Source organism: Prorops nasuta, unplaced genomic scaffold, assembly GCF_024137725.1.
Source record: "Prorops nasuta isolate Cenicafe-Biocafe unplaced genomic scaffold, Cenicafe_Pnas_1.2 PNAS00009, whole genome shotgun sequence".
NCBI classification, from domain to species: domain Eukaryota; kingdom Metazoa; phylum Arthropoda; class Insecta; order Hymenoptera; family Bethylidae; genus Prorops; species Prorops nasuta.
In genome coordinates, this window is record NW_027116806.1 from 5085061 (window position 1) to 5112177 (window position 27117).

General features: G+C 44.2%; 2 protein-coding genes across 7 annotated transcripts in view; both read left to right on the top strand.

Annotated features, from left to right (window-relative positions):
• Window positions 1-23326, top strand: part of GckIII (Germinal centre kinase III) — a 50066-nt gene extending 26740 nt beyond the window's left edge. For 2 of the 5 annotated variants that reach the window (XM_066731669.1, XM_066731668.1), the window contains exons 2-8: window positions 14213-14437; window positions 18934-19099; window positions 19256-19413; window positions 19530-19715; window positions 19850-19995; window positions 20120-20399; window positions 20535-23326. In XM_066731669.1, coding sequence (XP_066587766.1) covers window positions 14213-14437; window positions 18934-19099; window positions 19256-19413; window positions 19530-19715; window positions 19850-19995; window positions 20120-20399; window positions 20535-21098 — 1725 coding nt within the window. In that variant the 3' untranslated portion in view covers window positions 21099-23326. Of the gene's footprint in view, window positions 1-204; window positions 309-2337; window positions 2888-7729; window positions 9070-14212; window positions 14438-18933; window positions 19100-19255; window positions 19414-19529; window positions 19716-19849; window positions 19996-20119; window positions 20400-20534 lie in introns of those variants that run through there. The other 3 variants (XM_066731666.1, XM_066731665.1, XM_066731664.1) reach the window with 3 other exon arrangements.
• A 1896-nt stretch (window positions 23327-25222) lies between these two features.
• Window positions 25223-27117, top strand: part of LOC136776515 (uncharacterized) — a 28965-nt gene continuing 27070 nt past the window's right edge. Inside the window, exons 1-2 of one of the 2 annotated variants that reach the window (XM_066732093.1) lie at window positions 25223-25755; window positions 25843-25915. The gene's annotated coding sequence lies outside the window, so the exon portion shown is untranslated. The remainder of the gene's footprint in view (window positions 25756-25842; window positions 25916-27117) is intronic. The other variant, XM_066732092.1, reaches the window with a different exon arrangement.

Below are 27117 nucleotides of genomic sequence, written 5' to 3' on the forward strand. Positions count from 1 at the left end.
ACCATCTCACGTATTTCCGCATTCCACCGATTCTTTAAACCGATGAAATTTCTTAAAAAAAAAAAAAAAATGCTCAGCGTTGTAACTGGCGAATTAATTTTCCTCGTTGATCTTTCCGGGTGGAGGCCTCGTGGTTTAACGGTCGGTCTATCGCGCGTGCGATGGAATTTTAGGCCACGGCTTTTGGTCGAGTTTGGAAGCGAAGGAAGGAATTTGAAGGATTCGCGTTAACAGGATGATAGAGTCAATTTTAGATGACGAAGAGTGGAGGAAGCCTGATGTGATATATCGGAGAGAGCGAGAACGAGGTAGGTAGGCTGATTTTTAATGATATTTCGAGCGTTTTAAAGAACGAGAAGTATTATATATATATATATATATATATATATATTTACGCGGCTGCCTTAACGGTGGATTTCAGCGATTACGCGACGATTCTCGACTATATCCTGCACGTGTATATATATAATAAACTTGGTTTCCTTTTGTTCTCGCACGATGAGTCAGGAGGCGGGCATTGAGCGATCGAACCGCGTACCGCCTTCGGGACCTTGATTTTCGCAATGCCTGTGTGTCCATAGAACGTGCCAAGAAAAATAATCCGTAGGACGCGATATCGCACCCACTCCATTCGGGAAACACAATCGTAAATACGAACGTTCCAGCGCCAATAATGGCAATTTTCCCCCGAAAACCTCGTCAAATCCCTCGTAACGACGCGACAACTCTAATTTCACTATTTTCCAATATTACTCTGCTCCGCAATCCTCTTAATGCTCGGTCGGTAAAACAGAGTCTCGTGTTTTTTTCGCTCCAAAAGACAAGACTCGACTACTCCGGTGCTTCCTCGAGATATTTTGCTGATTCTCGAATCGTATAATACGAGATTTACCGTACGCGCGCGTTATTAACGGGATGTGCGAGAGAATTAAGGAGCGTTGGTGTCCCTGAAGAATAGCGAAGCGTGATGCGGCGTTGGACAATGGTTCATCGGGAATAATGGCGCTTCCTGTGGCAGTGGTGCAGCGCGCTCTCCTTAATCAGCGTTATTGGCTCTCGAACGAACCACCAAGGAGATTAATTACCGCCTCTCACCTGCTGCCATTACGCGAGGTGCGGATCGAGAACCGGCGGCCAGCGGACAGGCATCGGGTTTGCCTCCCGCGGAAGAAAGCGCGCGATTCGCGTAGCTCCAATAGGAAATAAATAATTATAGATGTATAAACCGGTTACGCAACGCGCTCGCCTGTTCTCCGCGCAGCTGCCATGCACATGACATTTTCCCGCAATCGCCGTTTGCCTCAGCAAAATATCAGCTCCCATTGATTTATTCGCAAACTCCCTATAAATCTCCGCGAGAAACCCAAGTATTTCTTCAATTCGCGTGTTTCGCTGTAAAAGTCCGGAGCGATACGCGTGGATAATGATTTTTCACGAAAAAAAAGAGGGGGGGGGGGGGAGGATGCTCTTAAGGTGGATATATGTAGCGGAGTTATAGAGGAATTTCAATGATAAAGCAGGTAAATTTATTTATTATTCGACCGGCAGTTTCATCCGTGCTTAATTAACGTAATACATTCATATGCATTCACGCATGCGAGGGCAGAGAGCGCGCGTAGACGTGGAAAAAGAACGCAATGAAAACAGCGATGAACCGATCGAGGCTCGTGCGCGTTCCGTGCGTGGGCGTAGCGAGGGAGGAATGGGCACGAACCCACTAAATCCAACTGGTGATTCGCGACACCTTCCCTCTCTTCAACGTTCAACCATCGATTCTTCGAGAGAGAGTACAACCTATACTAATTTCCTTGGACGTTCCTGCTCTCTCTCTCTCTCTCTCTCTCTCTCTCTCTCTCTCTTCGATAAACTTCTTCTATACATATATACATCAATCGTCGAGTAGCAATATATAACATTAAATGGTATTCTTCGGGACGATTCGCGTTAGCCTTGAAAATTTTATTGGACAATCGCGGAAATTTTGCGAATGGGGATAAATGTTTATTGGGAATGGTCGATGAAGCAGAGTGTGTAGCGTGTAATGTGCTAGGAATATACCGGGTGTCGTATTTTTCTTCGTCGAGTCGAACGAGCAGCTCCTCCCCACTACTTCTCGCAGTGATCGGTACGTCGCTTACCGGTGAGAGGGAAGGGGAGGGGATAGAGGCTTGTGTGTGTATGTGTGAAAGAGAGAGAGAGAGAGAGAGAACAGTGGTCGTGGACGCTGGCAGGGCAGCCTGGCTGGCAGCAACACTCCCGCGCCTTTCTTCGGTTTCAGTTGCACCGCGTGTGTCAGTTGGAGAACACTCGAATTCACGCGTGTCAAAGAGCGAGAGAGAGAGAGAGAGAGAGAGAGAGAGAGAGAGAGAGAGAGAGAGAGAGAGAGAGAACTGTCAAACTTACAATCTCCATCCACTACACTCATTGCGATTTTAGCCACGCATCGAACAACAAAGACGCTCGAATTCTCCGACGAATCTCTCTTCCGCGTCTCGTGCTCGTATTCTCGGTAAAACAACGAGAAACTCGGTAATTCGCGCATGGAACGTTCTTTCCATCGCGAGTATCCTCCGCTTATTCTCGAAGAAGAAGAAGAAGAAGAAGAAATTGTGAAAATATCCGTAGTGTGAGTTTTTCAACGAGGAAAATTCAAAAGTGAACATTTCCGAAGGAATATCGCGAGTGGAATTTTCCTCGTAAAATTGTCAAGTGCGTTGCGCATTACGAGTAGAAGGAAATTCGATAGATGAAAGTTTGAGTGATCTCGATCGATACGGACGAAGCGTGTCTGGCTCTGCGTCCGCTACGCGTACAGTTTTCGCTAGAAAGTGGAAATATAGACGTACGCGCGTCTCTCCGCAGCGTTTGGAGAGACCCGAACGACCTGGTACATACGTTTGCCATTATTGTGAGAAATCGTTGGCCGGTGCTCGTTCGCGTGAAACGCGATCGAGCTGGACCAATTTGGATACCGAACACACATGCTGATCGTCGTGGCGAGACTCGTAGGCTCGCGAGCGAGCTCGCTTGAATTAAAGGAGAAATTATAAAAAGTATATATATATATATATATATAGAAGTTTAGGGGATACCGTGCGTGGAACGAAGAGAAAGAGCGGCGATTGGACGCGAGTAAAGATCGCGTATCGATTTTGCACCGGTTCGATTGATTCTCCTCTTTCCCACCTCTGGCTGTGATTAACTGGGTCAAATAATATTCCAGCCGGCATCGAGCACCGGCAACATTCCTCGGCTTTCGGAATACCTCGGAGAATGTGTTTCCTCTCTCGCGCCACGCGTAAATATCACGGCTGTGCACCACCGGCCAAAACTCTGTACCTGCGTTCTTTTCACGCTCGGCTTCGATCTTCCCGATCTTCTCCACACCACTTCCGCGCCTAATTTTCATCTCGACGACCTTAAATCCCGCGCTGCGTTCGAAACACGCGCAGAGAACGCTAGCATTTCAATTTATTCCGAGGAACATTGACGCGGCTGTGTATATAGGTATGTACGAGGGCCGAGCGAACACGATCGCTCGCTCTCCTCGTGACGCGGAATTTTCAGGTTAGGTTGGACTCGTTAGATCGAGACACGCGATTAAGCTCGGCGAGCGGGATTTATCGGATCGTTGCAAGTAGTTTAATGGGCGTAGAAAAATATCAAAGTCGGAGGTTAAGTAACTACCACTTTCCCTCATTGAAGTATCCGACTGTGAACAATGTCTTCCCACACGTTTTTCCTGCACTGTAAACAAAGCCGATGGCGAGGGAAAATTATTCCCATTCGCGAACGGCTACCCAGCTTCCATCGTTTTTAAGCACCGAATTATCAGGGAATATCCAATCTTTTTTACCGACCGAGTAGCTACGAGATCCCCTTAATTCGGCTTTTCCGTCTCTCTCTCTCCTGTACAGCTTCTTTGGAGAATAACTAGAGGGTGGGGAGTTTAGGGTATTCGAACGAGTAGCTCTTCCTCGGAGGCTAATTATTTCCAGCAGCTTTCCTGTCTGTTCTCCTCTCTCTTTCTAGGAGGCCAGCCGGCCATTTTCTGCTCTAGATAATTCATCCGCCATAGGAGGAATTAACCTAGCGTGCCCGAAAACACACTACCTTACTTATTCCTCGTCGGTCGCGAGTACGTCCTGGTGTAGTCGCGTCGCGTCCCCGGAATCGACAATCGCGAGTGGGCTTTGCTGCGAAGAAAGAAGAAAATGGCGGCGACACGCGATTTTCCAACGCTCTTCTCCGGCCGGCAAAAAATCACCTCTCGGCCCTTTCGAGTCGGACGACGCGACGGCACGCGATGCCTGCCACGAATAATCGTCCGCTTAAGCCCATTGCAAACCTCATCATACATTGCCATAATCCGCGAGCTTACGAATCCTTCTCGTAAATTCTATCGATCGTCTCATACGCGATCAACCTTTCGAATAATCGCTTCGATAAATGCATCTTTGGACTTGTAAACGCTGAAGAGAAAATCCTATCGACAGCAGCGAGCCTTTCATATGATTTTTGCAAGTTGGGTTAAACGAAATTATCTCACAGATGAATATGTATTATCTATTTTTATTCTGCGAATTTATCTTTTTTCGATAAAATTGTCGTGGGAGGATGCGGAAAATGTAACCCGCGAAATAGTTAATTAACTCGCTGGTAGTTTGATCCAGATAGGAAGAGGTAACCGGAAACATCGAGTGGATGAACGATGATCGCGCGCGTTGCGGACTCTTGACGAGCTTTCCGCGGTTGGTTGAACAAATTTTTGAACTCTAACAAGAAACGTGAAACAAGAGAGAGAGAGAGAGAGAGAGAGAGAGAGAGAGATGGTCTGGAGAATCTTTATTTCGCTATGGGGCTTTCGGCGTAGTCGAGTAGCGAACCACCGATGTACCATTGGTTCACTTTCACTCGTGGAAAGAGAAAAGGGATATCTCCCCCCTTATCTCCCCTCTTTTTCTCTCTCGTTACATAAATACAGTGATTTTATAAATTAAACCGATTCTTTCATACAAACTTTTATGCAACGTTAAATCTCCACTCCGCGAGCACATACTTTTCTCCAATTAGCAAAACTCATTTTTAACGTTGTCTTTCCTACAATTTCTTACCGATAAAACGTATTTTCTTTTGGAATGTAGAATATATTTATAATTAGAAATTGCCAATGATGGACAGTTTGTCAGATTAGCTTTGCAAATTTTTCGGTGGTTCGTTTCGAGGTACGTGAGTTGTTGCTTGGAATAACATTGAGATGAGAAATGTGTTGATCTATTTAAATTACACCCGGTGTAGGGAGGGGGAGGGGGGGGGGGAGGAGGAGATATTAAACTCTAATCGCAGAGAGGGGGAGACTCGTGTTACGAGGGCTGGTAACGCGATACCGTTATGCCAACTTAGCGTTCAGAAGTTACACAAGAAGCAATTACCCAGGTGAAACGAGAGCTTCCGTGCTGCGCGTTTTATCGAATCGTCATTTCCGCCGTAATTAAAGCGCCGTCGAGTCCCAAAATTGCGCGCGAATCGATTATTCGAGAGAGAATGTCATTAGCGCCTCGAGCTACGGCCAATCCGGAACGCTCGTCGTTTGCCGATCGGATGATCGGCTGAAATACTGTGATGCGGAATGCGAAGCGTATATATATATATATATACTATATAGGTATAGCTGAGAGCAAAGTGGAAGGAAAAGAATAAACGTTGGATGTGAAAAATTGAATCTCTCTCGAGGCTGTGGAGTATCGCGTTAATATCGAGTGTTAAAGTTACAGCGCCGATCGGAGAGATTTCGCAATAAAACGAGCAGTGAGAGATTTAGTATCGGTGTATAGATATAGATATCGTGACGAATCAGCGTTAAAGCTCAAAGTTCAAACGAAAGAGCAAAGATTTCGTTGCTCTTGAATTTTTATTATCGTTAAAAAATGGCAATAAAGCGTAAAATGCGGGGGAATAAAATTTTAATGCGTTGTTATTAATAGTGGAGGGAGGGGATGAAAGGGTAGAGAGAAAAAAGGTGCAAGAGTTTTTGTGTGTGCGTGTGTAGTTGGCGAGCGTTTTCTTGGTCAGAGTTTACAGGGGACACGCGATCGTAAAACGAAACTCCAGTGTTGGTCCTCTCCTGCCAAGGAGAAACACGCCATGTTCCAAAGAAAATATTTCCCCCCTTCTTCTCTCCGTAAATGATACAAACATTTCTAAGCCGTATTCCCGCTAAGAGATATAAACAGTTGCGGATGTAACTGGAATCGGCATTTTTTTCTTGCTACCGCTACTGCCTGGCGAAGCACTACGTGGAATTAATTGGACGAAAAAAAAAAAAAAAAAAAAAAAAAAAAAGAAGCACGTATATATTCTCGGTATTCATTCGGTGCTCGAAACATTCGCACATCGAGTACCGTCTGGAGATCCGACTCCGGGTAATTCATACGAGTTTATGGAAGTTTACGATACTTTGCGATAGTATATGTATGGTAGTTTACGGCACAGTCCGCCATAGTTTATGATACATTGTGCCTTATGTGCGTCGACAAACGGCAACTTCCGAGCTGTTACACGAGTTACACGCGTTCGGGAAATAGCAATTCAGCCGGTAGAAAGGGAGCTTCTCCGAAGCAGCAATTTTCAATTCGGCTATTCGATTATAGTATAGGCGCGATGCGACGCTCCTATTGAAAAACTCTTTCTTTTCCCAGCCCCATTCTCATCTTTTCACCACTCGATCGTGCACCGCGCGCCGCGATTAAGAGACCTTTAAAACAACGTAGCTTATGACCGAAAATGGCTACGCGTCGATTATCCTCCTTCCGCCGCCGTCGTAAACCGAAAGCACTTTCACGAACGAACTTGCAGGCCCTCGGACGATGGCTCGGACAATTTCTATTCTATCCAGATGTTCGCCACGAGAGAAAAGAAATTTAATCGTACTACCGGGTTCCGTTAGAAGCTCGATGCCTCAATCTCCAAACCGTCCGTGAAATCGATTCTACCCACGAAAACAATCCTCGCCTATTCTGGCGAAGGTTCCGCATCAAGGTTTTCCTCCTCCTGGAGAAAAACCTGAAAGTCGAGAGAACCTCGCGGAATAAACTGTCGTTTCGCCCCGACTGCGTTTCTTCCACGAAAAACGCGAAAAAGAGTGTGTCTCCCGGCCAGAGACAAAGCGAACGACAGCAACGGAGACTAAACTCTGGCCAGGTCTCTGGGCGCGAGTCGTTACGATACGCGCCACACTGTTTGTTTACATCTCCGTTCGAGTGTACATCGCGTTCCACGAATCGCTCTCGCAGCTCTCCCATTGCTATTCGTATATATATATACAGTTGTATACACGGCCGAGAGTGCGGCGTTCGCTCGGCTCATTTTCGTCGCGCGTCGATTTCTCCAAATAGTCACGGAACAAAGAAGCCAGATAAAAAAAGAAACACGGCTCTTATCGTGGCATATCGAATCTTCCCTCGCCGTCGGTACACGAGAACGCGACCGATCCGATTCGACACGCTCCAACGATTTTCAGGGTGGCAGAGCAGCTTCCGCCGGAAGTACACCAACGGCGATCCTGAAAATCATCAACCGACTCCGCTATTCGCAGGCTCGCCGGAGAGCCGAGCTATCTCGAGGAACGATTTCTGCCGATCCTCCGGCCGCGACACGCTACATTTTGTAGGTTAGCTTGGTCACGTGACCGGGTCGAATCGATCGGTCAAGAGTCTCCCTCTGGCGTAGAAGCAACCTTTCCAAACCTCGCTCGCTCGCCGCAGGACGCAGGGCTAGAATTTATCGCTCGTATTCGACGTTGTCGACTTTTATAGCGTTTTTTTATCGCGGCGACTCGACGCAGCCGCGAGCAGAGGTCGCTCCGCTCGTACTACTACGTACATACGTACATATGGAAACGAGTCTCTCGCGCTAACTGTATCTCGCCTCGCGCGCGCGCGCGCGCGCGCGCAGGGATTCCTCCACGGTTGTTGATGCTCCGACCCGGCAACAATAAACTCGTGTGCGACTGAATTACGAACGGACGAATATTCTCGCGTGACGTCAATGTCGATCGAGCGGAGAATTTTGGCCGATGCAAACGCGAGTTGTTCCACTGGACTGTACAACGGGACGAAATTCGGACGATTTAAAATTTTCTCCCGATCATCCGTGTGATCATCGTCGAACAATAATGGTGCAGAATTCCTCGGTGGCTCGATGATGTATATTCGCGAAAGCGAAGATTGCCCGGCGGATCTCGATAAGAAGATAAGGGGAGAATCTCTCTCGCGATGTTATCGCTCGGCCTGTAATGAAACTTTCAATGGTTATCAATGACGAGAAGCGCCAGTGACTCTTCTTATCGTTGCTTTATCGATCTCGCGCCGCGCCACGACGATCAGCCATGTACGAGGAATTAATCGAAGCGGCGCAAAAGAACTTTGCCGTTGCACGTTAAAGAGTTTTTCATCCACCGCAGTGATTCATCGTCGCTGGAGACCGCAGGACGTCATCCTCGCCATCACCGGAAGTGGCCGCAACCCCTCCAGTGTGTGTGTGGAGTTGGTCGAGGAAGCGCGTTGGGTGAACTCTCGAGCGAGCGCGCGCGCGCGCGTGCGCGCCCGTTGACCTTGAGATTTCAAGGATGAACCTTGAGGAACGGTCGGAGGGTCTGGAGAGGTGAGATAAGGGGCTGCGAAATTGGGGTTGCTGCCAGAGATATACAAAAAAGCTGGGAAAGGCGAGGGAAGGAGGATGAAGATGCGAAACGGGCAAGGACAGCAGACGGCTGTAATGGCGCCGCCACACCTCAATGGCTCGGCGCAGTTCATTTCCGGTGGCTACGTGGGCTACATGCCGCCGAGACAGTCCTGGGGACAGTATCCGGCACCCCCTCAGAGAAATGGCAGGCCTCTCTCTCACCCTCCACCCCCACCGCCACCTTCCAGGCGCGAGAGTCAACGACCAAATCTCAACAACTCCTCCTCCACCTCTTCTGCATCCACCACCCCCACCTCCTCCAACTCTTTGCCCTCCTCCAACTCGGCGCTTCCGCATTCCAGGACTTACAGGAGCACCACCCCCTCGGTGAGTTTTTCCTCGCGCGCCCTCTCGACGTTCTCCGATCCACGATGATTCTTCCGGTCGGCGAGATTCGACTTGGTCCGGATGCGGACTGAGAACGAACCTTCTCGATCAACCATACCAAATAAATTCAATTTTTTCATACGTGTTTGCTGGAATTTTTAAAAAGTCAAAGTCTTTCGAATCCTTTAGGGTATTCGCTCAAGGTGTTTATGTTTTACGCGTATATGCTTCCGAGCTGAAACTCGAAGAAGAGCCTTCGCGCGCTCGATAAAAAGGAATTTTCAAGGTTTGGCTAAGCGAGGTTAGCGTTGATTTTTCTTGGGGAAAATCGAGGGTGAATGAATTTAAAGATGGTTCGTAGGCGCGTATATACTGCGTGCCATCGGTACAGATTTCACTGGACGGGCGCGATTTAATAGGCTACCGCGTGCGTCGAGCTATATAACGGTATGGGTGAGAATCCAGCGGAAGGGGAGACTCTCTCGCTTCTCGCGATTCTTTTAGGAGGTGGGAGAGAGAAAGACGTATGCCCCTCAGGTATGTAGAAAAGCGCGTCGTTGAATACCTTATGAGACACCAAACCATCCGCGTAGGAATGTCACCAAGTGTATACCCGGTGTTCTCACAGAAATCCTTAAGGGGATCCATTGCGCGTCGAGAAAGTACTTCCAAATTATCTTCTACATATTTAAAACTTTGAATATATTCATAGCAGGGACCAAATTGCCTCGTATTGAACTGCTTAATTAACGTAAAGGCTTATTTTTTGGATTTAAAAAGAAAATTTTTGTTAAATCGGATATTAATAATAATATTTTATTTCCCATCAATAATTTCGAGAAAGGGAGCCTTTACGACGCTGCGCCAAACTTGAACGAGTAATTTAAGACCAAGAAGAAGCAAATATTCCCATAAATGTAGAAGATTTTTTGGAAATACTATTGTAGCGCAACAATGGCAAATTTGCACATTTTTCCTGGTTGCGCTACAATAGTATTTCCAAAAAATCTTCTACATTTATGGGAATATTTGCTTCTTCTTGGTCTTAAATTTCTCGTTGAAGTTTGGCGCAGCGTCGTAAAAGCTCCCTTTTTTCGAAATTATTGATGGGAAATAAAATATTATTATTAACACATTTTGAGCGGGTAGCTAGCCTAACAGCCGTGACTATAGGATGTGTAGCGGGCAAAAGAGGTTTTAAGTATTTAAAAAAAGTTTTCATTTAAAACTTTTAAGTAGGCAACAAAGTATATAGTCTTATCTTATATACCAAATAATTGCTTTCTATTTATTTCATTTTAAATATGTTTAAATTCATTAAGTAACTGGGTATGAGTACCAGTCCGTGAAACGGGTACTAATACCCGCCCCGCTTGAAATGTGTTAATATACGATTTAACAAAAAAATTTTTTTTTAATCCAGAAAATAAGCCTTGACGTTATTTAAGCAGATCAATACGAGCCAATTTGGTCCCAATGAATATATTCAAATTTTTAACATTGTAGAAGATAATTTCGAAGTACCTTCTCGACGCGCAATGGATCCCCTTAAGAAACACGATCGAGAATATTTATCAACGATCGTCTCTCAATGTTACAAAATCAAGCATTTTTCTTCAATATTGACTCTAAAGCACCAATTAGTTATCGTTATTTCATAAAAACGTGCAAAAGTTTGCGAGCCGAGGAAATCCTCCAGTTTCATGCAAAATTCATATATATATATATATGAAGTTGGGAACGAATGGAGTGGAAGAATCCGAGTGGAGCGAGAATATCGTCGAGGGACTTGGAGATTTAGCAATGGACTTAAGGTTCTGGTGTCAAAGAGATGGAGAAGAGGAAGAAAAAAATGGGGGATTGGGAATCAAAGTGGAATTGGAAGGAAGTAAATTGTGCGAACTGCGAGGTTTCTGGCGGATTGAGCAATTCGGTGAGAGTCGACCTTGCACTGGCCTCGGAGATCCTATAGAATTGCTCAGGGGAAAAACATCGAGAGAGAGAGAGAGAGAGGGGGGGGGATGGGTAAAGGCCTCGGCAGCAGCAGCTCTTACGGTCCTCGTGGATCCTGTTACACCGGTATTTCCTTGCTGCAGCTGGACCGGGCCACCGCAAAACGCCCCTTCGATGCAACTTGAAAACTTTGCCAAGGACGCTCAGTTCCTTCTCTCTCTCTCTCTCTCTCTCTCTCTCTCTCTCACTCTTGCGAGTAAATAATATTCCCTTCTGATCCAGAATTTATAGCAATTTTCTCACTCGTTGCATATTCGTACATTCTTCTCATGCAAAAAAATCAGAGAGGTGATTATTTTCACGATGAACGTTTGACGATTAAAGGCGAAAAAAGGAAAGAAATTGCAGATTTGCGACGATGGGAGTGTGCGTAAAAAGATTAGCGCAATCACGGGGTGTGGACATAGCGCTTAGAAAACGCGTTTGCCAGAATATGCTGGAGAACGCGTGAGAGAGAGAGAGAGAGAGAGAGAGGGACGAGCGAGCAGAATGATGATTGCGCTTGGATCCCGGGGCTACGAGTCAATTAACACAGTCAACATGCTGACAAACGGAAGAAACTCGAGCACGAACCTCTCGGCACTCGAGAATATTTGCAAAATCGCGTAAAAAGGGCTTCGTGACGTTTTGCCATCCAACGAAAGATAAATAACAAATTAAGAGAGATGAGTCACCTCGCACTCTCAAGAATCGCCTAAAAATTAACATTTCACCTCTGCCCACGTTTCTCCCTTTACGCTCGAGGACTCTGTTCGAATTGTATATAGATAATTTTCAATCGCAAAGGTGAATTTATCGTTATTTCATTCAAATTGCTCGGACAATCACGAAGAGATTCGGAATAATATTCAAAGGACCATTTGTGGTACACGATATAGTTATCGTCCAAGAGATTCAGTCTCGATATAATATTTCTGAATTTTTGAGACGAAGGCACGAGAGTTTTTCCTGATGCGCAGAAGAGGCTTCTTTTCCGGGGACGAGTAAAACTCGCGACACAGATTATAATTAGCAAGTGGCAAGTTGCGCTTTGGTGTCCCAAGTGCCGACACACGTGCACTTGAGTGAACACGAATAAGAGGAGCCCTCTTCTCTCACTCTCTCCCCCCCCCCCCCCCCCTCCCCTTTCTCACAACGAGACATTTGAATCCGCTAGATGACACGAATCTTGCATCTGCAAACTTTCCGTAATTTCGTAAACCGAGCGGCTCTCTAGCGGCAAACCTGATTTTCCAACTGTCTTCCTTCCCATTTTCCACCAACGGAAGTCCCTTATTAACGACTCCCTGGAAATCGCCGTGAAAGCATTCGGTGATTCCGTCTTGCCGCGTAAAATAACGAGAGGGAAACAACCAACGCATATAATAGTCTTCGTCGTCCAGTATATTTTGCGTTGACGAGAATTTCTTGGGAAATTAATTTGTTTACGGCTTCGATCGTGGCGCATTCTCGCTCCGCGAGCAAGTTTCGCGGAGCAAATTCGACTCGGAGTGTATATAGATACACTCTGGTAAATTGATTCCTCTCGGTCGACATTTAATTCACCTAACTGCGCTTGTAGTATACACAACAGCGTGGCTGCTGGTGGTACGAAGCAAACTTAACCAAAAGGTCGACGAATCAATTTCCCGGAATAGAATTTGACGAAAAAGCAGTTGAGGATGAAGCAACTATTCCAATTGTATACCTCTCGATTTTCAACCAGTGAACCTCTCTTACCATTTACTCTATTTAGAAATCATCGTGAGAACATTCGGTCATTCCACTCTCTCTCTCTCTCTCTCTCTCTCTCTCTCTCTAATCTTCTCTATTAATTTCACATTATTTTACGCAATAAAAATTCGTAGTTTGAGCCAAAAATAAATAAATATCTCGAAAAAAAGCAACCTTTATTTATGCCTCAAACTGCTCTTACAGTTATTACCAAATATACACATTTGTCCGAATCATTCGAGTGTAAATAAAACACATACACCGAAACAAACATCATCTCTCTATACAGGACTAAAATGGTTGATAGAAAAGAAGAAGGAAGGAAATAAAGCATAATCTCGAAGATTTAAATTGAGAAGGGGATTCCTTGAAAAATTCATAAACTTGTTTATTTACATTCGGTAGTCTGGGATTTCGTGGAAGAGACAGGCGGCTCTGGTACTACTCGAGTAAGTCAGCGACCGAATGCTGGTACTGGTATTTGGCGAAAGAGCAGCAGCTCGTTCGTGTTTACTTATTTATGTATTCGGAGACGTATCGAGTTGCAATAGAGGCAATCGCTCCGGGAGAGCAACAGGCAGTAACGAGCGTGCATGTGTATACAAACGCTTTGCTTGGGTTAAACGATAGTACATCCCTCGGGACACGGTCAGGGACACTGAAATATCTCCGTGACATTATTCAACGACATAAATATGAAACAGTCGCTCGGAATGCTTTGCTCCTCGCTCAAAACTCATCAAAGATTTATCGAGCCAACTTCCAAGTACTCGCTGCAGCTATTATAATCCATTTTATAATACGGCTGATCAAATCCTTAATCATAATATTCTCAGTCTTCTTCCTCTCCCTCGCCAATATTATTTCGTTGATGAATAAATGTTGAAAACGCAATATATGCTTTTATGAACTTGTATAGCGAGACGAGCCTCTTAAATTCTTATCGTTTTATCGCAATTACGATGAAAGAGGAAGGTTGCGCGCTGTGTGCGGAATTTCGGTACAAGGAACGTGGGGGGGGATCCAGCTGGAGGAGGATTTTGAACTCGTTCCTCGCTTTTCGTTTTTCTTTGGGTGATCGCGGTGTGGCTCGTGACGTCACTCGTGTCATCCAGTGGAAAAGAGTCAAGGAGAGCCGCATTGCTCGCTGGCTCTCGCATAATTGCATTTATTAATCCGTCAAGGACACGCTGAAAGGATGAAAGTCCCACGTGTCACCTAACCTTACCCGGCCAGGAATCTACGAGCCTCTCCTCAAGGCGCGCTAAACTCTCCACGAGTTCCCGCAGCAGCGGTCAACTTGGAATTCCTCTTCCGAGATAAATTCCCACTGGCGAGCGTCCTTCTCTCCTTCTCGCTTCTTACTTGCTCCTTCGGAGAAGAATTAACCTTATTTCTCCCGTTTGTGCTGTTTCAGAAGGTGGACCCCGAGCTGATATTTACGAAACAGGAGCGAATCGGGAAGGGCAGTTTCGGCGAGGTTTTCAAAGGAATCGACAATAGGACCCAGCAAGTGGTTGCCATTAAAATCATCGATCTCGAGGAAGCTGAAGATGAGATCGAGGACATCCAGCAGGAGATCATGGTCCTGTCGCAGTGCGACAGTCCTTACGTCACCAAGTACTACGGATCCTATCTCAAGGTCAGTAGCGGGACCATTTCTCTCTCTTTCTCTCTTTTCCCCTCGGGGACTCTCAAAATGTCAATAATTTGCCTTTTCATAAGTTCAACAGATCATTCGAGGTTCCATTTTTCTGACTCTTGTTCCAAACTCGTAAAAAGATTTCAATTTTCGGAAATATTTGACTGGTTTGAGATATAATTAAATTTGATTTAAAGTGTAATGGATGTGAGATTTTACACGATGGAGGAGATTGAACCGAACGACAGCTGCCATTATTTGTGATCCGTCAAAGAGCAGGAAGGCCTTAACGCTTGGTTAAGCCTCACTTCCGACCTAACTGCGCCATAGCCGCACTTCCGTTTATCTTCCACCATCCGACTCGGCTCGACTCGACTCCACTCGACTCTCTTGCCGAACGCTGTACTCTAGCTCCTCTCGTACCATAATTAACGCATTTACTCTTGTTTCAATATGAAAACTATATCCATTCCCCATTTGTTCCAAATTTTCATGATCCACTTTTGCTCTGAAATTATCATCGTTGGAATTGCAAAAGAACGAGATGACTTCGATAAGATAAAATATTATCATACAGAGATTTAAATCAGGATCAAAAATTCTTGTTGGTTCCCTAAAAATCACAATTATATGCTTCGTCGTGTTTTTAAAACGTTCCAACTAGAGAAAAATTACGTAACGTGCAATAAAAATGGTTAATTACAATAATTATGAGCTTAGAATCTGGCGAAGGATTATTTTTTTGTCGTTGAAAGTTCCACTCGAGGTTGGAGGAACCTGCACTGGGCATATGAGATACCGCGAGGAATCTCTCGCAGCTTCCTGGCTTAGGAACTGTTATTAAGACTGACGAGTCGAGCAACAACAGTTATCGGGCGGAGTTTGACGACGCTCATTCCCATTTATCGATACACACCGGCCGTTCGATCGAACGTCTCTCGCCAATCACACACGAGTCTCACCGCGATCTAATCCGATTACAAACACCGGCATACCAAATAACGCGATAATAAATATCATTTGCTCCCCCCTCCTCGATCACAGATCAGTGTATTTCAATCGAAAGTTAAAATTTAGAATTCATAAACTATTTTATTTATTTATTTTTTTTTTCTTCCATTAACATACACAATAATTCCATGGCAGACGCGTTTACTTTGATCAAAGATCTCCGTCAGTCGCGAGAAATCACCCTCCTAATCGGATTACAAGTGGCAACAAATAAAACAGGGGATTACAAAAATTCTACCGAACCTCGGATTTTTCAAGTTGTAAAAAAATTGTCCAGTGCCAGTCCAAGGTGTTCCATAAAATAATCAGAGTAACTCTCCTCGGTTTATTTCAATCTGAAATTAAATTTTCTTCGCTCTCTTCTCCATAGTGAAGATAGTGGATAGCTTAAAAGTAATTGTTACACGGATCAAAAATCACCAGCTGCTTTGGGAATTAGTGGACGAGCGTTAACGACGCAACTAAATAGACAGAAAACGTTAGAGAGTACGTTGTTCCAAAGGTTTACGTCCACGTTTATACTCCGCACGATAAATTTCTTAAATATTTTTACAAAGCTGTTAATTTTTTACTCAAGTAACAAGCAGTCTCGCTCTCTCGTCTACACGCTGTTGTTCCGTGTTCTGGCAGGGAAATGACGTTTTAATGCGCGCGAGCGCAATTTTACAAAGGATACGCTTGACCAAAATGAAGCCTGCGGTGTCCGTGTGCGTAGGTTTAGCCTCGCGGACCACCGCGATGCGAGGATAATGAAGAAAAGAAAATGCGAATAACGCAAACTCGTAGAAAAGCCCGTGCGATTGCCATGGAACACCCACGACGCTGCTGCGCGCCATGCGCCGAGTCAAGGATGGCGTAAAACTTGCTGGATTTTTCCTGGAAATCCCTCCCCCCCCCCCCCCTCCTACAGGTCTCTCTTATCCCTCGCAACGTTCTCCAAACGTCTCTTTCGAGTGGATCTATTTTTAGATGCTTCGCAAATTAATCGGTGGATATTTTTATACCGTAGAATATTTCTGTTTGCTCGAATTTATTTTGTTCAACGATCAAGAAATTTATCGATTCGAGTTGCGAACTGGCTGAGGACGATAAAGCTTGTCATCGGCTGTGAAAAAAAAGAGGCTTCGGGAGCAACGATATATCCAAGTGTCTCTCCTATAGGAGCATATATATATATCTATATCGATTCCCGTAATGTCGATACTTTAACGGCGCAAAAAAGTCGCTGGAGCGTCGTTTAACTCTCGCGTGAAAATGGAACGCTCGTTCTACTAGACTCTCCAGCCCGAAATCCCATTTGTCTCCGTTTATTTGGAAAAAGAAAAGCCAATAATCGTCGTCCTGCAACCCTGCGAGAACGTCTCAATTCTTCTTTTCCCTCTAAATCTCCATCGATCCTTGGATAAGAATTCCCTTCCCGCGAGTATAATGATAAAGGAATTTTTCTACATTTTCAAATGTCCCATTCGCGTGGAAAAAAACTCGTTTCCCGAACGAACACGGTAGGAATATTTCATCGCCAGTGGATTTTCGCGAAACTGTGCAGTAAAGTTTAGGGACATTGGGACCGGTTGCATTCGTTTTCCGAACCAATGTGTGATAATTTGTGCAAATTTTCAAGCGCGAAATTTCACGCTAGCGCATTTCCAACAGCTGTGTCGAGAGCGCGGTAAAAAAGAGAAATTTGTATAAAAAAATACCACTTGTTTTCCGAGCAAAGAAACGTTTAATCTTATATCGACTTGTTTCTCCGTAAATTTTGAAATACTAAAATTGTTGCCTGCTGCACTTTCGAAAACTGTCTATGTATAATAAGAGCGAAAGAAATTCGTGCGAGATAGAAATACACTTGTTGTCCGAGCAATTTCACCGACTGCTTTCTGTTCGATTGAAAAGGCCAGATTTTTCAGTGCATTTTGAAAAATTGTTCCGCATAATAGAGGGAGGAGGGGGGGGGGGTATTTGTATGGGACGAGCCCACTCGTTTCCTGGACAGATGGGACATTTCAACGATTGGCTAGATACAATAGAGGGTATGCGTAATTAGAGTCTTTTTTCTCCTTTTCCGAGTGATGATGCATGCTTGAACGTAGGCAGTCCTTTGCTGATTGTGAGCAATCACTCGAATCCCCCAAGACACTCCCTGCAGTTTCTCAATCCGGATGCGTGGAGGTTGCATTAATTCTTTCATAAATATCATATTCCATTACCACGTCCCATTACCGTATATCCCAATAGCTTCTAATAACACGTTTCAGTACCTCCTTCTAATAGCTGCCAGTAATAACTTTTTCTCCAACGCGTAACAATACCATATTTCAACGGAATGTCTTATGAACCTGTTCCATTAAATAATCATTCGTAACGTGTTCTATTAACGCGTTAGTCGATGCACGCCTACATTAAATAACCGCCATTTTAACCCTAAACAAGCTTACACACAAAACAGAATGTTTTGAAAAATTTGCAAAAGTTACAAAAACTCGTCTTTTCAGCCTGTGAAATAATATATTACATACGTTTAATTAGAATAATTAAATAATCATTTGTAATATGTTCTGCAAACTCGTTAGCCAATGCACTATTATATTAAATAACCACCAATTTTCGCTTTAACAAGGTTACTTGCACAAGCTGAATATATTAAAAACATTGCGAAATTTAGGAAAACATTCTTCAACCCTTATTCTGCAATATAATATATATATATATATATATAGTATAATTATAACACAAAATGACGGAAAACTTGTTCAATGAGATTGTGGGTTGTGAAGATTTTAGTGGAAAAATGGTGGGGAAAGTTTGGATCGGTTGGAAAAATTTCCAAGAGCTTTGTTTTCTAGGAAGTACAGTAGTGCAAGTGGTGAGAGAGGGAGGGTGGGAGGGGTGAGAGTCGTGAGAGTCAAGGACAGGTGAAGCGACGGAGGTCGGTGATCCGTGGATGAAAAGCTCATTCGTCCGTTATTAACGCGTGATAACTCATCGATGCTCTCGATAAATGGCCAAGTTTATCGGGGACGAGGCGCATAGACTCTGGAGAACGGCGATTGCCCATCGATGTCGGTTATAATTATCCTCCGAACCCGGTCAATTTGCCATCCTACCTGCTTTTCTAGCCCACGCGCTCGCTGTTTTCCGCCATCGCCGCCGCCACCGCCGCCGCCGTCGCGCTGACCCTTCGGGACACTGGCGATTTATGTCCAGGAAAAAGCGCTTTTAATAAATTCCCGGACAAAGTCCTGAGAGAAAAATAGCATGGTGCAACTGCACGCTATACTTTCCAAGAATTTACGAGCTTCGCGGTAATTCGTTGCGTTCGCCTCCTCCCACCCCCGGGGTTTAATCAAACAATCTGCTATATTAATAATCCTCCTTCCTTTGGTTCAAGAGAGAGAGAGAGAGAGAGAGAGAAAGCAAGCTTTGAGCCGAAAGGAAATTCTCAACAGAGAAATGTTATTAATAAAGACATTGTTTTCCTGCAGGGCACCAAATTATGGATCATCATGGAATACTTGGGTGGCGGCTCGGCCCTGGACTTGATGAAGGCCGGAAGCTTCGAGGAAATGCACATAGCAGTGATTCTGCGAGAAGTTCTCAAAGGCTTGGATTATCTCCACAGCGAGCGAAAGCTCCATCGTGATATAAAAGGTAAGTCCTGCTTATTTCCATACCACAAAGCTCTTTGCTATTTTTATATACTCCTCCTTGTAACAACAACACAAACACTGCTGCGCGTGCCTGCCATTATTTTAAAGGAGCGCTCGGAGCGAGGGGATTATTTATTCATTTGCAATCTTTTTGCAGCTGCGAATGTCTTGCTCAGCGAGATGGGCGACGTGAAGCTGGCAGATTTCGGTGTGGCAGGTCAATTAACCAATACGACGAGTAAAAGGAACACCTTTGTTGGAACTCCATTCTGGATGGCACCGGAAGTCATCAAACAGTCAGCCTACGACTCCAAGGTATACTTTTTATTTTCTTTTTCATCAAAATTTCCATCGAATTGTATACGGAGTGGAATATTGTTGTTTGGAAGAAAAATTATCGAGAGTCCTAATTCACCTTTGTGCAATTTTAGGCAGACATTTGGTCCTTGGGCATCACAGCGATCGAACTGGCGAAAGGGGAACCTCCGAACAGCGAACTGCATCCAATGAGGGTTCTCTTTCTGATCCCTAAGAACAATCCTCCCCAGCTGACCGGGAGTTACACGAAACAGTTCAAAGAATTCGTAGAGGCTTGCCTGAACAAGGATCCGGAAAACGTATGTAACGCCGAGTCTGGAGTTTAATAACTGCGAGATCTCTGCTTTCAATTTTGCAATTGGAATATTGCAAGAATTATTATAAGCGCAGCGAGGACAGGTTTGATTTATTTTACACAACTGGATGCTTGCAGAGGCCAACTGCGAAGGAGTTGCTGAAATTCCAGTTCATCAGAAAGGCGAAGAAGAACTCGTACCTGATCGACCTGATAGACAGGTACAAGAAGTGGAAGTCCCAGCGAAGCGAGGAATCCGAGACGGAGAGCGAGAATTCAGACTCGTAAGTACCGCGCGCGAACGTCGCAGTGAAGAGGAGTGGGACCGAGTGGTACCAAGCGGGACCAAGCGGGACCAAGTGGGACCGAGCGGGACAGGGTTGACTGTGTGCGAGTTTTCATTTGTAGGGAGGAATCCAAGCAAGACAGCGACATGGACGAGCCGTGGATCATGACAGTGAAGGGTCCCCACGGAGTCAAAGGTTCGGTGGTCCCCATGTTGCCGCTGGACGAGCAACCAACCTCGCTGACCTTGACACACACGTCCAATCATAGGTCCTCCAATCACAATCAGCAGAAGCCTCACGCGAACGGAGCTTCGCGCTCGCCTCCCAAGGAGTCCCTGACCAATCACTTTAGAAGCGAGTCGCGGGACTCCTCGAGAGACGTCCAGGGCAAGCATACACCGGTAAGTCACACCATCAGCCAATCTTTCTCGAGCCATCGACTGGAGGATCGATAGGGGTTCGACTGATAAATATTGAAATAACGTTGCAACTTTTAACGGTGCACGAAATACTGATGGAATTGTTCGATTCGACAGTCTCGTCCGCACGAAGCAGCTCCCCCACCACCAGCGGACACGAGAGAGAAACGCGAGGAGAGAGAGTTCTGGGACTCGAGTCGAGAGTCCACGTTGAGAGAGTCGAAGGACATGCGAGATAGCAGGGAGAGGGACGAGAGGGACAGGGAGAGAAACCGCGAAGTCAGGGATAGGGAAAGAGAGAGGGAGAAGAGGAATAGCAAACCAGACGTACCAGTTGTACCCATGGTTGATCACAGAAGCAGCGAGGAGAAGCAGAGACCGAGAAGTTCCCAGGACCTCAAACATCCACGAAGCATCGCTCTTTCCGGCGTGGTACTACCTTTGCTGTCCGAGCTTCAACGGAAGCACCAATATTCGCCAAGGGACAATAACGGTGAAGGCACCAGCATCAACAAGTCGACCGGAGTCATGGACGAGCTGAAAAATGCGTTTGAGCTGGCCGAACGCTCGTCTCCGGGAATGACAGAGTCCTTGATCAGAGAACTCTTGAAATCGTTACTTCCGTCGAATCATTCTGAGGGCCGATTGTCGATGCTCATGGAAAAAGTTATCCTGAGGTAACCAGATCCGTTGAATTAAACTCAGCCCAGGTCCATCTTATCGTGCGTGAACGGCTGAGGATTAATCTTATTGAATTTTCTAGAGGCACGTAGGAGCGCGAAAAGATTAAAGTCTCCCCGCGAGAGATTGTGATCGGAGAGAATTTTCATGTTGTAATATCTCGCTTATTATTTTCAATTATTGATTTAAAGAGCCCGATAAGACCCCGTCTGCTTTCCTATTGAGCGCTGTGACGAACGTGAACGGAAGGTAAAAGAAATCTATTTTAATATGATCAGGGTAAAGGGATGAAAGAAAAGTTTCGACAAAACTAGTCGTAGGGGAATAAAAATCTCATTAGCAGTTTTACTCTAGTTCATGTTCGGCCGTTAGCCATCGGAGGTCCTTGGAGCCGAGTTTCTAACTGTTAACTAGAGAGTTCTATGGTATAGCCGCCAGTGTTAGATACAAAAATTTGGGCATTAGCTAAGCCAGCTAGTTGAGTTAACGTGAGCATCGATGTGCTTCATAACCGAACACACTCTTACTGCTAATTATTAAAAGTTAGGCGGTAATAAGTTTTTTCCATTATAAGATAAAAGCCAAAAAACAAATGGGGAATCATTATGTCCCCTCTATCATTAAACTAAAACGAATTTAGAGAGTTTCCAATTTACGATTCTTGACGCCTTCTTCATGTTCGCATCCTTCGAGTTTAATTCAAGCAAAATCGTGCAGGCTCTTCAGCGACTCGTGTACGAGGGGGGATTATTCGTTAATATATTCTTGCCTGACTGTAGATAAATCTGAAATTTGCGGAGCTTCGCGAAACGCTTAGCTTCAATGTGCAAGTTCAAGGTTGCAGGATGTATGCTCTTCTCAAGGTCTCGCCAACTAACCGAAGGCCAAACTGTGTTCCAGAATGCTTTCTAGAGAACTTCCGGTATTCCGCAAATTTCAGATAGCAGGTGGATTTCGAAGTGAAGACTCTAGGTTTGTTCTAGAGAGTTTGTAAATATGTATGTAGCACTATAAAATAGTCTTATTATATTCTGATACGGTCGACGCTTCCGTTGAAAGAAAATGCTCCGCGATTCCGGAATTTTCCTTCTTATTTTGCTCTCCGTGTTTATCAATGATACTTTTTATGGTACCGAGTCATCGTTAATAGGCCATATAGTATATACATATATAAATAGATAAATCTGTGAGAGTCCAATTTCCCACGCAGCTCATTTATGCTGTTCAGTTTGCTCATCGAGCCTTCGTCGAGCCTGAATCGAAAGGAGACTTGGCTGGAGCGTCGATACTTAATCCATACGTTGTTTGTAAACTAATGTATTTTATAAAAAAAAATATGTAGAAAAGAAATTCCTCATGGAAGAAGGTCAGGGGAGGAAATAAGAGTGAGAGAGAGAGAGAGAGAGAGAGAGAGAGACAATGTTAACTATGCACAGGATGGTCGACCACAGCGGTATCACGCGAGAGGCTCCTTCCGCGTCGAATGGGGACCATCCTGGGCTTTTGATAATGATAAAAAGCGTGAAAGCATGAGAATGCCAATGTTAAAAGAGTGAGAGAATCCGCGTGAATGGAAAAGCGAAGCGAGAACAAAGAATATACCATACTCGGGATTATTGTAAAATTTCAAAACGAGAGTATTAACTTAATACGAATAATGTACCGAAATGGAAAGTGTGCGTGAGAGTTGGAACGAGAAAAAGAGAGACCTAACTATTTTAAGAATATTATATTATATTATAGTAGTTGTGTTTATTCCAAGGTGGTTCAAACGCAAAGTCCTGTAAGCGTTAGACAACAAACAGATAAAATGAAGTATCTATTTGCATTCTAGCATTCTCTTACCTTAGGTAACAAGTCAAGATATATGTGTGAGCGAGTATTTGTTTTCCTCTTCTTCCTTTTTCTCATAGTTGACTTGCGTTTATTATTCTAACTACTGTTAATGTAAACTATTATTATATCCCTGCTGGGCTAGGTTTCGGATTTTATTTAACTATTCCCGTCATCCTCGAAATGCTGCCATTAAACGCATGCTTGTGCGACTAAATAAATTCACACCACGAATCGTTGAATCAATCAAAGTTGCATGAACTTTATCAGTCTAGACGAAATGGTTCGATAAATTTTATTCTATCCGGTTGAGTTGAATCTTTTCTTCCTCGCTAGGATACACTCTGTTTCCCTGAAAGAATTGTATCAATTGTTTTTTTTTTTTTTTTTTTTTTTCCATTCACTTCTTCAACCATAATTGTCAAAGACAATTGTCTCTTCTCGCTAAGAATATCGTAATTTTCAGTTTCATTTGCTCTGCATTTTGCCCGATGGATTTTATCAGTGATAATCAAATTTGCCTTCCTTTCACCTTCATCCTTGGACAAAGAGGCACATTTTCTTCTTTACTTCGAGGGGATAGTTCTCTACATAAGTAACGGTCAATGAATCACAACCGTCCAAAGATATGTTCAGAGTATTCGCCTGGTGAAGATCCTCTGCACAGGACTAAGAGGGAGTGTCATCTCCTGTATTGCGTAAAAAGAGAACTCGGTGTGACTCTTTGAGGAAGATCGACCAGGGAAATGATTAATTCAGCTCTCGCAGGGAAAAAATCTAGTGTAAACAGTGGTAGAGATTGTATGTAAGAGGGACTAAACGACTGTAGCGATTGTAGAAACTTCAGAGCGACTCGAGGGTCGCTCCTTCCATCAAATCCAGTTTACAGTTGGAAAGGCATGCACTTCTTTTAAGCCCCCTTCTGACCAGCTCCTGTTAAAACCTTGTTAGACTTTACACAATGTTTTTTGGTCCCATTTTCAAAGATTGGTTATTTTAACATGATCCATGGGTGTTAAATGAAGCAGTTTAATCGATGGTAAAATATTGCATCAGGAAAGATTGACTATATCGAAAAATTGTTTATTATGATTCATCAATTGTGAGTTGTACATGGAATGTCGTTGTTTGATTTTGGATATTACTTTTTGTTTACAAGCAGAGAGGAGAGTCAGACATGAAGATGTATACTGTTCGTGAATAAAAACAAGCAATTACAAATGCTGTGATGATTTATCAGCATTTCGGCGAAGCGAGTGATAACGCAGAAGGAGATGCGAAATATGAAAGAGCACGAGGGAGATAATAAAAATGGTGAACGCGCGATAACATTATTGTTTAAATAAATTGTCCATTCATGTAATTGTAATCTGATTAATTACTTACTTAATTGTTATCTCGTCTTCACTGGCGAATATTTTTTTTGTAAGAAACTTTAAAAGAAATTGTTGATCTGTGATTCCGAATTGGAAGCCTCTTACCGTTACCTTGAGGATATTTCGTTCCTTATTTGATAAAACTGAAAGATCGAACAAAGCGGGATAAGCCCTGGTATTGTTGAAAGAAATATTGAATCCGAATTACATGTCCTATACCGTACGTAAAACACTCTTCTTTGTATCATATTCTTAGCTAATATCCATAATAATATATTCAACGTTATAACATCGTGGTAACAACAATTTCAACGTAGAATATATATATATATATATTATATATAATATATATGAATATATATATTTTTTGTATTTTACTTCTACCTTGGCTGCGTTGGACTGTATTATATTGATTGTATGTGGCATGCCGAGGGCGTGTACAAATAAATCTTAAAATAATTATTAAATAAATATTGATTGAATTAAAATTGTGTTTCTTTCTCACGAGAAAGCGCATCTTTTCTCAAATGCCAAAAAGAAAATTTCGATGATTGTTTCAGCGTTGCAGAGAGACGCGTCAGGCAGATTGATCTCCATTGTCTTTTCCCACACGCCAAGGAAGTAGGAGCGGATTTGCAGAATTAATATCGATAAGGTTCCGTGAAATGCTGAAGAGCGATATCGAAGTCAGCTTGGCATTTTTACCACTGACAGGCTTGGTCGGCTGTTTTACAGGGAGCGTTTTATCGAGTATCGGGTTTGCAACAAAGGCAAGAAAAAGTCAGTGGCGAAACGTGCAGTGAAGGAGTAGGATGAAGAGTAGTGGGAGAGCGCAGGCTCCAGTGCACAAGGAGAGGTGTCTGGTGGGGGTGGAGGGGAGTTGGTGGATGTTGACCGACGCATCCCGATGCAGTAGTCGACAGCATCCCGCGGGTGTTCGCGATCGAAGAACCTGGGGTAAAGGAGAGGGGCTGGACGGGGCCCTCCCCCTCTCACCCCTCTCGGTCATTATCACCACCCATCTCTCTCGCTCCACAACAACCAGACTTTTCTCCGCACGAGACGCGCCAGTTTACATCCATCACGCGAATTTCTCCTCGACCATTCTCTCACTTCCGGTCGAGAGGGTTAAAGAGGGGCGGAGGTGAAACTCGCTGGACCAACCACGGTGAACCGCGTCCCTCGGTTGGAATCCTTTAAAGATCCGGAGGGAGGGGAGGGGGTGTTTACGCGGAGAATTTCTTTTCTTTCGTCCAGTGTTGATAGTACTGTCAGTGCTGGACCCACTTCCGGTTCCGATCAAGGATTAATCTGCAGGCGCGAGGCATACCGGAAACGGACCCTGCAAGAGGACCAAAGAGATTTCCTCGCTGGACTCATCGGGGCCCGAGGATTACCGACAACGCGAGTATCCAACAATGATCTCTGCTTACCTGCGGACGGTGATGGTGAATAACGCTCTCTCTCTCTCTCTCTCTCATCTTCCATCTTTATCTCTTTTCTCTCCTCTTTCTCTTTCTCTCTGTCCGTCACAGTATACTCAGTCTCTGTCACTGTCTCTGCGGGATTACGCCAAGCGTGCTATATACACACTGCTACTCTCGACTTGTACGTATTATTTATCTCACCAGTGTTAAGCATAGACGCTTTTAACGTTCCTTGTCTGCTCTTCCACGCGAACATCTCATTTTCACAACAAACATTCGAGCTATCGACCTTATCCTCCGCCAAATCAAGCCTTATCTCTGCAATCTAACTTTGTCTCTCGTCGTACAGTCAATGTAAACAAGCGAGAATAAACACCTCTTTTTCCATCATTATCAACAACCATCCACGTCGACCTACATGACAAACCTTTTTTCTCTTCTAAATAATAATACTCATCATCGGTTTGTCGTACAAAATTATACAACTAGCAAAATTCCTTTCTCATGCTCTCTCATTGTTTACGATACGGAGAATGATAAGACCGTATATCAGTTTGGTGTTTGGAAAGCCTCGTGCGTGATAGACCAGCTTTTCACCCAAGGTCACCGACCCCAAAAATCCTTGAATTTTTCACGCATCTTCATGATACCGAGCTTGCTCCCCCAGAACTCCGTTTCTTTTCTTTTTCCCATTTAAGTTGAATCAATATTTTCAAGCCACAATTTCCTCCTTTTACGATACATATCATAATTATTTTGTTATACAGCGTGTCGCTTCGTTCGTTATAAGACGTTAGCAATTCCGCTTGTTCCAGAATTGATTTTTTGCATCATAATAATCGATTGGCGATTTTCCGCGTCAACACACGGAACATTGTTCCGTAAGCATCGCTTCTATCGAGTCGAGTGTGGGTTGTGACATTCCTCGCGCGGTAAATAAAGAAACATTATTTCCCCCACTCCGCTCTCTCTCTCTCTCTCTCTCTCTCTCTCTCTCTCTCCGTGGCTCGTGTCGATCCACCGATTAGCGATTTGCAATTGCGATTAAATTATCGCACCTACCGCGATGCGACTCCTGAAAGATCCCACGACGATCATGTCCCGACCACTTAGGGTCAATCGGGAAGAGAAAAGCGAACATTTTTATCGCGCAACCCACGACTGGCTGAATCCCATACCATCCTTCGCGTACATAAGAATCGATTGACGTCTCGCAACACAGAGATTATAACATTATTGTATTCTCGCAAACATAAATATAGGAAAATTAATAAATTGCATAAATTAATTAATTACGTAACAAATGGTATAATAACAATTGTTTAGATTTATTTATCAATCAATATTATTTCCCGTTGGGAATATAGAGTCAAATAGGAAGCG